Source organism: Sus scrofa, chromosome 13 (genome assembly GCF_000003025.6).
Source record: "Sus scrofa isolate TJ Tabasco breed Duroc chromosome 13, Sscrofa11.1, whole genome shotgun sequence".
Classification (NCBI taxonomy): Eukaryota; Metazoa; Chordata; class Mammalia; order Artiodactyla; family Suidae; genus Sus; species Sus scrofa.
The window spans coordinates 24,561,937-24,577,547 of record NC_010455.5 but is presented as its reverse complement, the minus strand read 5'-3'; the positions used below and the strand labels follow the sequence as shown (position 1 = coordinate 24,577,547).

The 15,611-nt window shown below is 41.2% G+C and overlaps 1 protein-coding gene and 1 long non-coding RNA gene across 6 annotated transcripts in view; one reads left to right on the top strand and one right to left on the bottom strand.

The window, feature by feature from the left end:
- Positions 1–15,611, top strand: part of LOC110256427 — a 200,114-nt gene that overhangs the window by 114,215 nt on the left and 70,288 nt on the right. The gene's annotated exons all lie outside the window — the stretch shown is intronic.
- EIF1B (eukaryotic translation initiation factor 1B) lies at positions 62–2,365 on the bottom strand. The gene is made up of 4 exons (NM_001001635.1): positions 2,335–2,365; positions 1,235–1,398; positions 726–827; positions 62–342 (listed from the first exon to the last, which is right to left on the bottom strand). Exons 1-4 carry the CDS (start codon positions 2,363–2,365, stop codon positions 298–300), a joined length of 342 nt encoding a protein of 113 aa, NP_001001635.1. The 3' UTR covers positions 62–297.

The window sequence follows — 15,611 nt, the reverse complement described above, 5'->3', positions numbered from 1 at the left end:
ATCAAGTGAAAAGTAATAAACTGAACAATAAAACAAATAAACACTCAAAACAAAATATTTTCCATTGGAAACATGTTAAGATGAATACGGGGTTTCATTACCATCTTACTGAAATTTTCTTATGTGTTACTAGCCTACATACCCCATGTTTTCTGTAATCATGCAGATGTGAATGGAAGTTTGAATGATTAAATAAATGAAAAGTCCATTTACTGCGGAGAATCATTTCACGAGGCAGCCAAACTGGGTTTAGAGAACAAAATTACTCAAGAAATTCTCCAAGTATTTAGGTTCATTTTAGAATCCATGAACCTTAAGTTGCTCCTCCTTGACAATGCCAACCTGCAGCAAAATAAAATTTAGCAGAATCACTCTGAATAATATATAAATTCATCCCTAAGAAAACATAGAGCAGTCACCAAAAAGAATCACTGTTAATAGGTTATTGCAACACTGTTATTTGTGGCATAACGGTTAATAACAAACAATTCAACACACATTGTAATAACTTGACATGCCACAAAACATCCTAAATGGACATAGGAATGATCAGGTCACTAATGACAAAATAAACTGGCCCTCCTGCCTTCAAATTAAGTACCAACTTTGTATTTGAAGTAACTGATTTGCTTCATTCACATGATTTTTTACTAAGGACGTAATAATTCACATTGCCTTTAAATACAATACAACCTCAGTTATACATAAAGCACCCAATCACTCACCTCCAAGAGAAACTGGCAAATGTTTTTTCTTTGGTCACCTTGAAGCTGAATAACCTCTCCGTATTCAGGATGTTCAATCACAGTACCATTACAGGCAAATTTCTGGAGAAGTAGGTTCAACATAACTGAGTCAAATACAATGAGATTTTATTTGTACCCTAAGACTAAAATTAGCTATTTCAGTAAACTTGATTACATTTAAGAAACAGCATTTGTCTCCTATAACCCCTGAATTAATTTGAAAATGAATCAGCAGGTCACAGAGAAAATGATTTTTACTGGGAACATGGAAACTAAGCATTTTTTATTTTATTTTGCTTGAGAGCCATGTAAATCTTATTTTAAGATGAAAGACCATAGATCTGAATGTTAATTAGGAGCATGAACAGTTTTCTTGGATCTAATCATTTTCACCCACATTGACAGTCAAGTATACGTGTGAAACGTAATCCTATTTAGAGGTGTGCATCAATAACTACATTTTAGTCTCTTCCTCCTAACACCTTTACCTTTTTGAAAGCTTTCACAAGTTTCTTTTTGTCATAATCATCTGCAATGCCCTGAACAGTAGTCAGTGTCTTCCTGCCGTTCCGTTGCTGGATTCTTATATGAATGTAATCCTCAGTCCCTGCCGGGAGTAAGTCGTCACCCTTAGTTGCATCAGCAAAGGGGTCTGCAAAAGGATACAAAAAAATCCAAAGCAGGAAAATATCTTTTAGTTAGTAATCTCCAGAGAGGTGGTACGCTACCATCTAGGCACTCTGCGAAGAAGGTTCTGGTGCCTCTGCTTTTTTTTCTGCAGGTGAGGATGGGGGGGGGTGGTAAGGGTAAAAATTAATAAAATCTCCAAGGTACTCTCACAAAGAGATTTTAAACACGTATGTCCACTGATACCCGAACAGAAAAACGTTGTTACAGGTAGATAATGTTATTGTTGAATAAAATCCTCTAATGAGAGAAAAGAGATTTTATAGTTTTATAACCACTATAAAAATGTGCGTCATCTCGACTATTCTGATGACAACAGAAACATTCACAGATGCCACTCCAATCATTTAACCGTAACTCTGCCTCGAAAAAAGTAAGAAAGATATATATACAGCAATCAAGAGTAATTTTACAAATTACTACGGGAGCGGAGAAGACTGGGCCACTGCCCTGTGACAGATGAGCGGCCTGATCCGCGTCTGTTACTAAACGCCCCCGAGAGTCGCTCGCAAACAGTCCCGACCGCTAATGGGCGCCGATCCCCCAGCTCCGGGCCAGCCTCCCCCCGGAGAGCAGCAGGGGCAGATCTGCAGGCGGATCGGGGTTGAAGAGGTGGCAGAGGGCAGAAGCGAGGAGCAGACAAATCTAGGGGCAGGCCAGAGGGCGGCACGGGGCCCGAGGCCGGGGCTCGGGGACGGGGTCCGGGGCCGTCCTCCGGGAGGGGGTCGCCAGGGGCCCGTCGCCATCTTTCGGGCGCCGAGACAAAGCCCCACTCGGGGTGCGGGGAGGGCAGTTGGGGGCCCTCTGGGCCAGGGGGGCCGGCAAGCGGCCCTGGTGGGGACAGGCAGGGGCGGCCGGCTGGCCGAGAGGCGCGCGGGGAATGTGAGGGGCCCGATCTTACCGAAAGATTGGAGGTTCTGGATAGTGGACATGCGATACTAGTGTGAGGCCGGTGAAGGGATAAAATTCCTGCGGGGCCCGCCCGGATCACCGTGTCAGGAGGCTGGAGTGGCGAGAAAACGGAAATAAATAAGGAGACGCTTCGCCCCGAGGTAGGGATGCGGCTGGAGCGGCGGCGGCGGAAGCCGGGAGGAGGCAGGAAGAGGCGAAGTAGGAGGCGGAGGAAGAGGCGGCGGCGACGGATGCGAGAACGCGAGAGAAGAGGCGGCGCTGCGGCTTCTCCCACAAAATGGCGGACGGACACTATTTAGCCGCGCCCGCCGCCCCACACGTGACCCTCCCGCGCCAGACGCTCTGGGACTTGTAGTTTTCATAACGCGAGAGACCCCGGAAAGCTCGGGGCGAGCAGGCTTACGGGACCTCAATTCCCAGCAGGGAGTGCGCTCCCCAGCTCCAGGCGGTGGGGCTGGGAGAGGTCCAGCGGGCTGCAGACCCAACTGGCCCGAACCTGCAGGTCTAGAGCAGTTTTCGTGGGGCGCTCGCAGGTTCTCCCTTGAGTCCCCTTCTTTGGCCGTACAGTGCCTGCGCAGAGGGTTTGGTGCTGAGGGGGGCGATGATCATCAGTCACCCTCGAGGCCCCGTGTAATGTAAGTAAAATCTGGGTTAGAGGACCAAAACAAGGCTCGTAGCCCCGGCTTTCGATTCGATGGCAGCCCCTCAGCACCTCCCCTACCTCCCCACCTCCTGCCTCGCTCGGTTGCAGGAGCTCTGTAAGTCCCTCTGAAAAGTCGATATGAGAGTCTCTCGCTCAGGATTGGACCGCCCTCAGATTGCCTAGCGCGGTGATTCTCAAACTCCAGTGGGCATTTCCCCAGGGCTTGTTTCAGGACGTCTGGGGCATGACCCTAGAATTTGCAAATCCAGCAAGCTGCCAGGCGATGCTCATGCTACTGGTCTGGGACCGCAGTTAAGAACCACTGCCTAGCTTCAGTGGGGGCCCAAGTATATCCCCGAGCTCCATGGAACATACCAGAAAACCAGCTTGACAACTTGAACACAGAACAGGAAGGTTAACTGATAGGTACCAGAACTGTAATATCTCCCTAACAAACTATACACAGAAAAACAAACCTGAGGCCATGAGAATAGGCTCACCCAGGCAGGTGGTCAATTGTCAAACTTGGTTGATTTTCTGAAAGCAAATATGGACTAAAAAGTTAGGGATTCTTAACCTTGTTTGTGCCATGGCAGACTTGTGAAAGTTTATAGACCCCTCAGAATCATGCTTTAAGAAATAAAACATGTAGGATTACAAAGGAAACCTATTACATTAAAGTTAAAAACAGTACATTGATAACATAGTATTACTTCTTTACTAATGCATTAATTAACAAGATCTAATAGCAGGTCTAACAACAGCTGGAATTTCAAAAAGGTGCCAAGGAAAAGATACTTTGAGATGTCTGTAGCATCAGAAGTGTAATATAAAAATATCTGTAGCTTCTATTGGTGCCAAGTTGAACATCCTTCAGATAATTCTGGGATGTTAACAGCATTCATAATGGAAAAAAAAGCTAGATTTTGGCGAGAGATTAGTGAAAATGTAGGTAGTCTTTTTTCCCATCCAATTTTAGGAATCCCTTCCCCTCCCACCCCCCGCAGTTTTAGCCATGGACCAAGAATCTGCAGACCCCAGGTTAGGAATACTTGAATTTAATAATCTTTTGTGATCAACTATAACGATAGTACCATTTATTGAATGCATACTATTAGCTGGTTGTAAGCTTTATACATAATATTATTAATCTTTGTAGCCATTCTTTGATGTAGTTGTTACTCTATACTCAGGTAGAAATGGAGGCTTTTACAGGTTAAATAATTTGTCTAAAAACATCAAATTCTCAATTCTCAGGTATCTAAATCCATTTTTGGTCTTTTACTCATGATTTAAATGAACAACACTTTTATTATCCAAACTAAAGTGTAAAATTTTAGAGCTGGTTCTAAAACGAGAATCAAAATTTTGTTGTTCATTTGTTGATTACACCTGCAGTGTTTCTGCCCTTTGACTTTGTACCTTTATTAGCACACTTTAAGGTCATTTTTAATACTCTCTGGATGAAGTTCAGAATAAACAAATGTGTTTGTTTTCTTCTTTCTTAGCAGATGTCCCAAACCATTTTATATTATGTTGTTTCTTAGAAGGAGCCAAGGATGGTCCAGTCAAGGGGAAAAAAAAAAAGCCACAGAGAAGCTAAGAAAGATCCAAAATCTTGGGGTTTGCATGGTCATTACCCTTGTCAGAAGATCTTATACTTTCTTATACCTAGTATTTGCTTCAGAAACTCCCAGGAGCTCAGAAATCTTCAATCAAAGCCAACTACGAATATAGGTCAGATGCATTTGTAATTATAACCTGGAAAACTCCCCCGACACTATGGTCATCATTTCAGATCCTTTATGCTTAGACCTGACCTGTACAATTCAGGAACCACTAGCCACATGTGGCCACTGAGCACTTGCAGTGCAGCTGGAACAAGTTGTGATGAGCTTTCAGTATAAAGTACATACTGAGCTTTCAAAGACTTCGGTTGTCTCAATTTCACCTGTTTCTTTTCATTTTGAAATGTGGCTACTAGGAGTTCCCATCGTGGCTCAGCAGTAATGAACCCGACCTGTATCCATGAGGATGCAGGTTCGATCCCTGGCCTTGCTCAGTGGGTTAAGGATCTGGCATTGCTGTGAGCTGTGGTGTAGGTTGCAGACTCGGCTTGGATCTTGTGTTGCCGTGACTGTAGTTTAAGCCGGTAGCTACAGCTCTGGTTTGACCCCTGTCCTAGGAACTTCTGTGTGCCGCAGGTGCGGCCCTAAAAAGAAAAATAAATAAGTAAATAAAATATGGCTACTGGAAAATTTCCGATTACATGTGGCTTACATACTATTTCTATCGGACAGTGCTGGTTTAGTGTGAAAGGGTTTGACCTATATGTAAAGTTATAAAAGGAACAAATTAACGTGCTTAAAATCTAGTATTTTTAGTTCCAAATAGTTCCAGCCTAGTTTAAGGTGATTAGTTCCTGCCTTATTTCCAAAGGGAGTTTAGATCTCCTACAGAGAATAAAAAATAAAAAGTTAGAATAGTTGAAAAATGAAAGCCCCCAAACTAAGATAGATCCTAGATCTAGCTTTTAATTTTCTAATAATTCGGACAAAGAGAAAATCAGTTAGAAAATCTGTACATCTACAGAATGAAAACATACCAGTTGCGCAGGAGGAATGACTGCCTGGCCCTGAGCCACAGGAGGTGTTTTTCTTGGGCTCTCATAAAGGGTACACTGTGATGTAGTGGACAGTGTCCCCAGGAGTTTGCCTGCCATAAAGACAATGGTGGGTTTTAATGCAGCTGTTTCTTATCTTGTCTAGTCATGAAGACATGCTAACAGGTGAGGACCTAGGGTCCTCATCCATCCAGAGGTTTCTGGTTGTGGTGGTCTTGTGACGATATGTACTCGAGTTTCCTGCTTCAGTGAGCATCATTGACCAATGGCACCAGCTGCTGCACTCAGAGTTCAACATCTTGGAGGTCACACTTCCCACCAGCTGCTGCTGATGACTCAACAGGGATCTTAATGCAGGACAGTTCTTGAGATACGTGGGACTCCTTATCCAGGAGGACCCAGATCTAGTGTCTAGGTCAGAAAAAGTCAGTTAAAAATCTCAACTTATTATCGTCAACAGTGGATTGTTATATTAGCAAAGTGTGATATAAATGAAATGGAACATTGTAAATTAAGGATTTAACCCTTTTTATCATTGAAAATAGAATTCTATTAGAGGAAAAGTCTTTATTATGAGTATTTGCATAGGCCAAAAGTAAAATCATGTCTCCAGAAATCTACTTACCTGCAGTGAGAACTTGAATGATAGGTCATTAAAATTAAAGGGTTACACAATTGTTACGTTATATTTTTAGTTTTTATTTTTTTTTCTTTTTCAGCCCCGCCCATGGCATGTGAAAGTTCCCAGGCCATGTATCAAATCTGAGCCCCAAGCTACGACCTAGACCATAGCTGCAGCAATACCACTACTGTGCCACAGCAGGAACTCCTACACTATCTTTAAAAAGAGGGGAGGAGTTCCCGTCATGGCTCAGTGGTTAACGAATACGACTAGGAACCATGAGGTTACCGGTTTGATCCCTGGCCTTGATCAGTGGGTTAAGGATCTGGTGATGCCACGAACTGTGGTATGGGTTGCAGACGCGGTTCTGATCTGGTGTGGCTGTGCTCTGGCGTAGGCCAGCAGCTACAGCTCCAACTAGACTCCTAGCCTGGGAACCTCCATATGCCACAGGTGCGGCCCTAAAAAGACAAAAAAAAAAAAAAAAAAAAAAATTAAAAAATTAAAAAAAAAAAAGAGGGGAATAGTAACTGGCTCAAGATGGCTAACTCAGTATCTTCACTATCAAAATATCCTTAATGATAGCAGAAAAGATTTATTTGAGGGAAGACTAATCCAGCACTAAACAACAAGAATGTGCCATCAATGGATCAAACATTTCTTTCCTCCTAAAGGACAAAAACAGAAATCAGTTAGGGAGTTTTGTAGAACTCGGTCTTGTGGTTCAGTGGATGAGGGCTCCTGCATTGTCAATGCAGTGGCCTGGGTTGCTGCTCTGAGCTGCTCCTGTGGTGTGAGTTCAGTCCCTGGCCCAGGAACTTCTGCATGCAATGGGTACAGCCAGAAAAAGAAAAAAAGAAAGAAAAAAAAATCCCTAGCAATCAGCTGATGGGGGAAGCTGCATTGCTTAAACACTGGCACCACTAGAATATTAAAGATTAGGAAATATTTTAAAAATTCTGAGCTTTTGAACCTGAAATCCTAAGTTTAGGCAAAATAATGTTTAGGAAGGAAGACAAAATAAAGGCATTTTCAAATGTTTAAAAAAATCGGAAAGTTTTCTCCCATGGACATATTGATGACACACTCCAGAAAAAAACCCTAAGGAAAAGAAAGACATAGGATAAAAGAATAGAGGTGTATAAAGATATAAGTAAAAATTACGGATATGTCTAAATCATATTTGTATGTAAAGATGGTAAATATTTTGAGTGATTTCTAGAAGAATAGAAATGTCATGCATTTCTCAATTCAACAAAAAACAGGAAAAGATATAAAAAGAGCTAAAAGAAATCATATAGTAAGTTTAAAGCATTAAATCATAATAAAGATGTAAAATTACATAATTATCAGTAATCACAAGTTTAAATGTACTATTCTTTATTTTTCAATTTTTATTTAATTAATTAATTATTTGTCTTTTGTCTTTTTAGGGCCACACCCATGGCATAGGGAGTTTCCCAGGCTAGGAGTCTAATCGGAGCTGTTGCTGCCGCCTACACCACAGCCACAGCACGCCAGAGCTGAGCCACATCTGTGACCTACACCACAGCTCACAGCAATGACGGATCCTTATGCTACTGAGCAAGGCCAGGGATTGAACCCGAAACCTCATGGTTCCTAATTGGATTCGTTTCTGCTGTGCCACGACAGGAACTCCTGTATTTTTCTTTTAAAAGCAACTTCTTTAGTTTCAATTAAAAATGGTTGCAAAACTTCATCTAGCTGCTATCTATAACGCATTTAAGGTCAAATGACAAAGATTGAAAAAGTTATTGGGAGCAACTGCTAGTTAAAAAGTAGGGTCTAACAATATTATTATTAGAAAAAGTGAATTCAAGAAGAATCACATTAAACAGGACTAAGAAGAATAGTTCATTTGGATTAAAGTTACACTGAACCAAGAATATGAGTCACAAACTTTTGTATTCCTAGCAACTTGGCCAAATGTAGATAAGGCAAAAAAGGAAAAGGTGGAGAAATTGACAAATTTGCAGTCCTAATAGTTACAGTAACACATCTGTTTCAGATACAGACATATCAAGTAAACGAAAGTTAGCTACAGATATTTTAATAATAAATGAATTTGCTTCAAGAGATATATGTAAAACTTTGTACCTAATGCAAAGCATATCAATTGTTTTCAAATACCCACAACATATTTATAAAAATGTATTATTGTAAAAATCTGTTATTGTATTATTTCATAAAGATACTCTCCATAAAATTTAAAATGTAGAAACTATATAGGACATACTCTCTGACCAAAATTCAATAAATTATGTTATTAACAAAAGAAGGTAGAAAAAATAAACTACCTGGAAATGTTTTAAGTATATGCTTGTAATTAATTATTGATTAAATAGAATGTCAAAATTGAAATTATTAATTTTTTTTTTGGCTACACTTGAGGCACATAAAAGTTCTTGGGCCAGGGATCAAACCCTCATCACAGCAGTGACCTGAGCCGCTGCAGTGACAACACTGGATCCTGAACCTACAGGAGAACTCCCAGAAATTGTGAATTTTAAAGAATGAATTTATTTTTTTAAAAAAGCAATTTACATCTAAACTTAAGAAAAGTGGTATTAGGGGAAGCTTTGTAGTATTAGTTGCACTTATGAGAAAATATGGAAAATAAATGGACTGTATTTCAACTCAAAATTAGAAAAAAACAAAAAAAAAAAAAAAAAAAAAAAAAAAAAAAAAAAAAAAAAAAAAAAAAAAAAAAAAAAAAAAAAAAAAAAAGAACAGAAAAGTCTGAAAACATGGAAAAAAATGAGAAAAGCAGAAGTTAATACATTGGGCAAAACAAGAGTAGTGATCAGTATAATTTATTGGGAAGTTAAAAATCAAATTTTGGGGAGTTCCTGTCATGGCGCAGTGGTTAACGAATCCGACCAGGAACCATGAGGTTGCAGGTTTGATCCCTGCCCTTGCTCAGTGGGTTAAGGATCCGGCATTGCCATGAGCTGTGGTGTAGGTTGCAGAAATGGCTCGGATCCCGCGTTGCTGTGGCTCTGGCGTAGGCCGGCGGCTACAGCTCCGATTCGACCCTAGCTGGGAACCTCCATATGCCGCGGGAGTGGCCCAAGAAATAGCAAAAAGACAAAAAAAAAAAAAAAATCAAATTTTCTTCTTTTAAAAACTGTTAAAATAGACAAATATGTGGCAATTGTGATCAACAAAGAGGGAGAAGTCTTATAACCTTGATAATAGAGAAGTACTATATACAGATGACTTTTTAAAAATTATGAGAATGCTTTACTTGTCTTCATAGGAATAAGTCTGAAAATCTAGATGCAAAGGTTGATTTTCCATAAGTTCCTATAATGACTTATTAGAAGGTAGAAAAATATCCTTTTCTAAAATAGGAGCTTGGCCCAAATAGTTTTACAGTCAGTTTCATCAAGCGTCAGAAATCCCACATTATATAAAATGATCCAAAGCACAGAAAAAGATGGAAAGCCTCCCAATTTATTTTATAATCTAAAAGCAAAGATGAAATAATTTATAATAGCATCAAAACTAATAAGGTCCTTAGCAACAAATTTAACAAAATGGGGAGTTCCCATTGTGGTTCAGTGGGTTATGAACCCGACTAGTATCCATGAGGATTCGGGTTCAATCCCTGGCCTCGCTCAGCAAGTTAAGGATCCAGTGTTGCCCTGAGCTTTGGTGTAGGTTGCAGATGTGGCTCGGATATGCTGTGGCTGTGATGTAAGCTGACAGCTGCAGCTAGCCTGGGAACTTACATGTGCCACAATTGTGGCCCTAAAGAGCTGGGGGGGTGGGGGTGGGAGGGAGTATAAGTTTTGTACATATTTTGTTAAATTTTTAAAAATTTATTTTTTGCTTTTTAGGGCCACACCTGCGGCATATGGAAGTTTCCAGGCTAGGGTCAAATCGAGCTGCAACAGGAACTCCAAACTTATACTCTTAAATAACATTCATGAAAGAAATCAAACTAAATCAATGAAAAGAATCTCATGTTTATGGATCAAAAGACTTAATATTGTTAAGATGATAATGTTCCCCAAATTGGGCTACAGATTCAACATAATACCCACTGAGATCCCAGGTGTCTTCTTTGCAAAAGCTGAAAAGCTGATCTTAAAATTAATAAGGAAATGTAAGAGACCCAGAAAGTGAAAGTGATCTTTAAAAAGATTAACAAAGTTGAAAGATTCATACTCCTGACTTCAAAACTTACTACTAGAGCTCCCATTGTCACTCAGTGGGTTAAGAACCAGACATAGTGTCTGTGAGGATGCAGGTTCAACCTCTGGTCTCACTCATTGGTTAAGGATCCAGCATTGTTGCAATCTGTGGCATAGGCCTACAGCTGCAGCTCTGATTTGACTGCTGCCTGCCTGGGAACATCCACATGCTTCAGGCATGGCCGTAAAACAAACAAAACAGTACAAAGTGGAGTTCCCTTGTGGTGCAGCAGGTTAAGGATCCAGCTTTGTCACTGCAGTGGCTCAGGTCACTGCTGTGGCTCAGGTTTGATTCTTGGCCCAGGAACTTCCACATGTCTCAGGCAGGGCCAAAAAAGCAGAGCAAAACAAAATAAAACAAAAACCTGACTGCAAAGCTATATAGTCAAGACGGTGTGGTTTTAGCATAAGGATAGACATCCAGGTCAGTGAAATAGAACTGGAAGTACAGAAATTGTTCTTGCATTTATGGTAAGTTGATTTTATAACAAAAGACACAAGCTCTATGGTCGTCTCAATAAGATGAAAAAAGATTTTTTTTTTTTGCTTTTTAGGGCTGCACCCCGCATATGGTGGTTCCCAACCTAGGGGTCGAATCAGCTGCAGCTTCAGGCCTACGCCACAGCCACAGCAACACAGGATCCAAGCCCCTCTGCGAACTGCACCACAGCTCACAGCAACGCCAGATCTTTAACCCACTAAGCAAGGCCAGGGATCAAACCCGTAACGTCATGGTTTCTAGGCGGATTCATTTCCGCTGCACCAAAAACAGGAACTCTGAAAAAAAGAGATTTTAATGCATCATGTGGCTATTCTCCAAAGATACTGCCCCTCCCCCCACCCATTGAAGGAAGGTGGAGGATCACAGTGTGGGAGTTAAGGCTGCATGTTGTATTATCTCTTACAATTTCTGGAAGCGGAATGACACAGGAGGTTGTTGCTTCTCATTTCAAGGGTAGACCAGTGACCTTTTGCAAGGCTCATATTTGTGCTGATATTTTCATTGTAATGATAGCTTGCTTGAATTCTTTTCTTAGCTCACATTAATATAAGAGCTACTTAATCGATTCTATTACTCTTAACTGAGCCAACAGTTTTTTTTTTTAATTCAATATGCCCGTATTGTAGTCTGCCCACCACACTATGTAATTCTGAAACAATCATGTCCTTCCTTATATCACAGGGCTGTACAAAGCACTGGTAATAGCCACATGGAGATGCAAACTGTGGCACCATGTCCTTATAAAATCTTATTTAATTGCGATCATGCTCTTCATGTTTTGTCAGTTTCTTAGGGTCTCAAGACTTTTGAGTTTAATCACCTTTCTTTATTGCAAACATTTTCTTTATTTAATGGATTTACAATGCTGGTAAAACAGTCTCAACCAAGATTCAATATCTGTCTTCCTTTCTTTCTTTCTCCCTCCCTCTTCCTTTCTCTCTTTCTTCCCTCCTTTCTTTCTTTCTGTCTGTCTGTCTTTCTTTTTATAGGATTTGTATCTCATCTAAGCAAAGAAAAAAATATTCATGTGGCAAAATAGTAATAGCTTGCATTTACTGAGTGTGCACTATGTACCAGGTCAGGGCTAAGTGCTTTCCACACAGTATTTCTATTTTCCTCAGTCTTGTTAAAAATTCTGAACCACAAATCCTAGTGGGCCATCAGCGTCACACTTCTTACTGCACTTCCTAGAATGTTGTTTTTCTCACTCTCTGTAATGATGATGTCATACATATTCTCTCTTCTCAAAGCCAAATTCCTTCCCCTATTTTCCTCTGTCTCTGTTTCAGAGATGTTGCTCCTCAAACTTACAGTACCCGCCTCTTCCTCTTGTATTTATAGTGTCTCTCTCTATAAATAGAATTAGTTCCAGCAGGATGCAGATATTCTCTAGAATATTCCATCTTAAAAGGACAAAACCAAAATTCCTTGACTTACATTCTCTTCTTGCCAGGACTCATTCTCTACTCTTGCGAAGAGTTGTTGATAGTCACCCTCTCTGCTTGCTCAGGCCTCACCTCTCTTCAGCCCCTGCAAACAGGCTTCCATCTCCACTGTTATGCTGAAACCATCCATGCCCAAGTGTGTGTGACCTCTATGTTGCCAACTTAATACCATGTCACTGTTTTTATCTGACTTGACCCTCTCCACAGTGTTTGACAACGTGAACTACTCCTTTCTTCTTTTGGGTTCTATGACATCACCCTTTCTTGGTTTTCTTCCACCTCATTGGTAAACTATGTTCAGCTCCTTTGCCAGCTCCTTTGCTCAAACTGTACCAGTGTGTTTATTAAGATAAGAGGAAAAGTCAAGAGATGGTGTGTTGGAAGCCAAGGGAAGGACAGGTGCATCCCAAAGGCTGGGTTAGGAGCGGCTGTCACCAGAAGAGGACAGTTGAGCCCAGTGGTTAGCAACCTCACAGTTGCATTCAGTGGCATCATGGTGTCAGGATGAAGTGGGTAGAGCTGAAGTAGAGGAGACAGGGGGTGTCTCAGATCTTTTCCACTTGGGTTATGCTGGATATCGTAAGCTACCAGCGAGAAGGAAATGCACTAGAACTTGTCCTCGAGCTAAAGAAAAATAAACGTGTAGAGTAAGTTATTCTGCATCAAAAACATCTTTGAGGAAGAGAAGATGAACAATTATGTAAATAAAACCATTTAGCTTTGAGAAATGGGGTAGGACATGGAGAGAGGGTGAGAAAACAGATTAAATAAAAGAAAATCTCTTCAGTTCAGCTCACCTCAGTTCCTTTTGAATATTAGATCTCTTTGATAATACAAATACTCTTTTACAGAAACATGAGAAGTTGCAGAAATGTCAGTAATAGCAATGAGTTTGGAGGGCCATGTCATCATTTCTTGGATATAGTTCCAAAATAAATAAAGGACCCCAGACAATGTAGCAGACAGTATCCTCAATAACATTTTTCACAGTAACTGCAGAAAAGGATTCATGTGGCTCTTTCTTACAGATGAAAAAGAGTTAGAAACAGTTGTGCATCTGTCAAGACTATCCAGTCACAGAAACCAAATCTGCCTTTTCAAAGTAAACATGTTATTTTCTATGTAATAGCTATAATTAGCTGTGGGGACATCACTGACCCATTAGTAGAAAAACAGATGGGATGAGATTTGTCTTCATGCATGAGCAAGGATGTTGTGAAAATATTAGAAATTGTTAGCCGTAAACTCAGTCACCATGTTGTCGAGCCAGAACGCTCAGTTACAAATAGCGGAGGAAATAGAACAAGGAGTCCACAAAGGGCCTCTTTTAGTTACTCAGAGTGATCATTTTAGGTGTTTTTCACAGAAGCTAGTTACAAAATGTGGGAGATTGCAACATCAGTTCAAGCAAAAATCTGAGCCGACTTCAGGGCAAAAGAAAGGGCTACTGACCCCCAAATCTATTTCCACCATTTCAACTAATGGAGCTGCCACTGACCCAATAGCCTGGGCAGGACCTTGCCACTCCTTTCATCCTTCCTCTCCATTCCTGCTGCTTTGTCTCTGAGTGAACCTCCAACTCAGGAACACCTACTTTCAGCCTCCCTAGTGTCTTGGGCCTGGGCAGGGATTGTGTGAAATGTTAGGGTTTTGTAAGGGGGCTGGAGGCTGGGGGCTGGGGGCTGGGGGCTGGCATGTGTCTTCTTAGAAATCACCGCAGGGGATGCTGAGTCTCCCTTCCCTCCACGCAGTTCAGAGCCTCAGGGAATAGTACAGATGCTCAAGATCATAGGGTGTACAAGTTCTTTCACAGCAGGAACAAATTTTCCAAACCCCAAATGCGTCATTCAGTCAAAATAAAGAAGCAAAAGGCCCCATGAAGAAACTGTGATAGAACATAAAAGAAAGCAGGGCAAGCCAGACACATGGGTTTGAGATGTTTAATACAGATCTTTAACCCCACTGTCCCCCTACCCTGAGCCTGTCTCTGGGTAGTGCGACTCTGCCCACTTCTGACTGTGCATCCTTTTCTGAAGGGCGTGCCGACATCATAAATTCCGTGTCTTATCTCTGTTCCCAGACCACAAGCTTCCAGAGGGCAGGACTATATTTTGTCTTTCTTTCTAGTATTGGGTACCAGCCCAGCAAAGCTTAGAACTAACCCATGTTGTCAAACTCAGTGAATTCAGAGCGAATGTGTGTTTATAATCTTCATGTAGATATTCCTATCAGCGTGTCACAGAACCCCCTTAAACTCAATATGACCCAACTTGATCCTTTTATCGAGATTCTGCTCAACCTGTGCTTCCATTTCTGTATCGGTCGGTGCAGTCAGAGCCCTGATGTTAACCAGTCTTCATACTACTTGACTGCTCAGTAGCCACTCACTCCTTCCTTTTTAAACGTCCTTGCTTCCTGAGGCATGATTCTCTTCTGACTTTTCCTCTCTCTTTCTGATGGCTCTTCCCCTGCCAGTCCAGTTCCACAGGGCCAGGGCCCTCTGTCTTTATTCTGTTTTATAAGCCCCCTCAGTGATCTCATCCATAGGCACAACTTGCAGTTCCATCTGGGTCCCAACAGCTCTCTGATCCCCAGCTCCAGCCCTGAACTTTGCAGTGTGGATCCACCTACTTCCAGACTTCTATACTTGGCCAGCACGTCAAATCAAACATATCTAAAAAGCAGTTTGTCTTCCTTCCCCATCCTCAATGAATGAATCTCTTGCTCCAGCCAGAGGTCTGAGGGCGTCCTTCGCATCTCAGTCTTTTTCCTTATCCATATCCAACCAATTCCCCAAATTCTTACTTACTACCCTATCTAAGCTGTCTTGATTCCTTTCTTAACTCTATAAGAAGTCTCCTAATTTGTTTATCCACAATCTCTTTGGCCTTATACAATATATTCCTTATGTTAAAAAGCAGAGTTATTAAAAAAAAAAAACAAATCTACTCAGGAAGGATCTAATCAGTTCACTTCCTTCCTGAACTTTTCAGTGTCTCACTATGAAATTATGGATTAAAGACAAAATGCACCACATCAATCTAGACAAATGGGATGAAAATAGAGAAACGTGCAAAATGCTCTGTATACAGGTGAGGGAGTGGATCATGTATCTAGGTGAGAAATGATATCTTAACAGTGACTTCCACACCCTGAGCAGGTAGGAGATCTGTCTCTGGGAAGTGCTTGGAACAGAAAGGGGGACACTTAT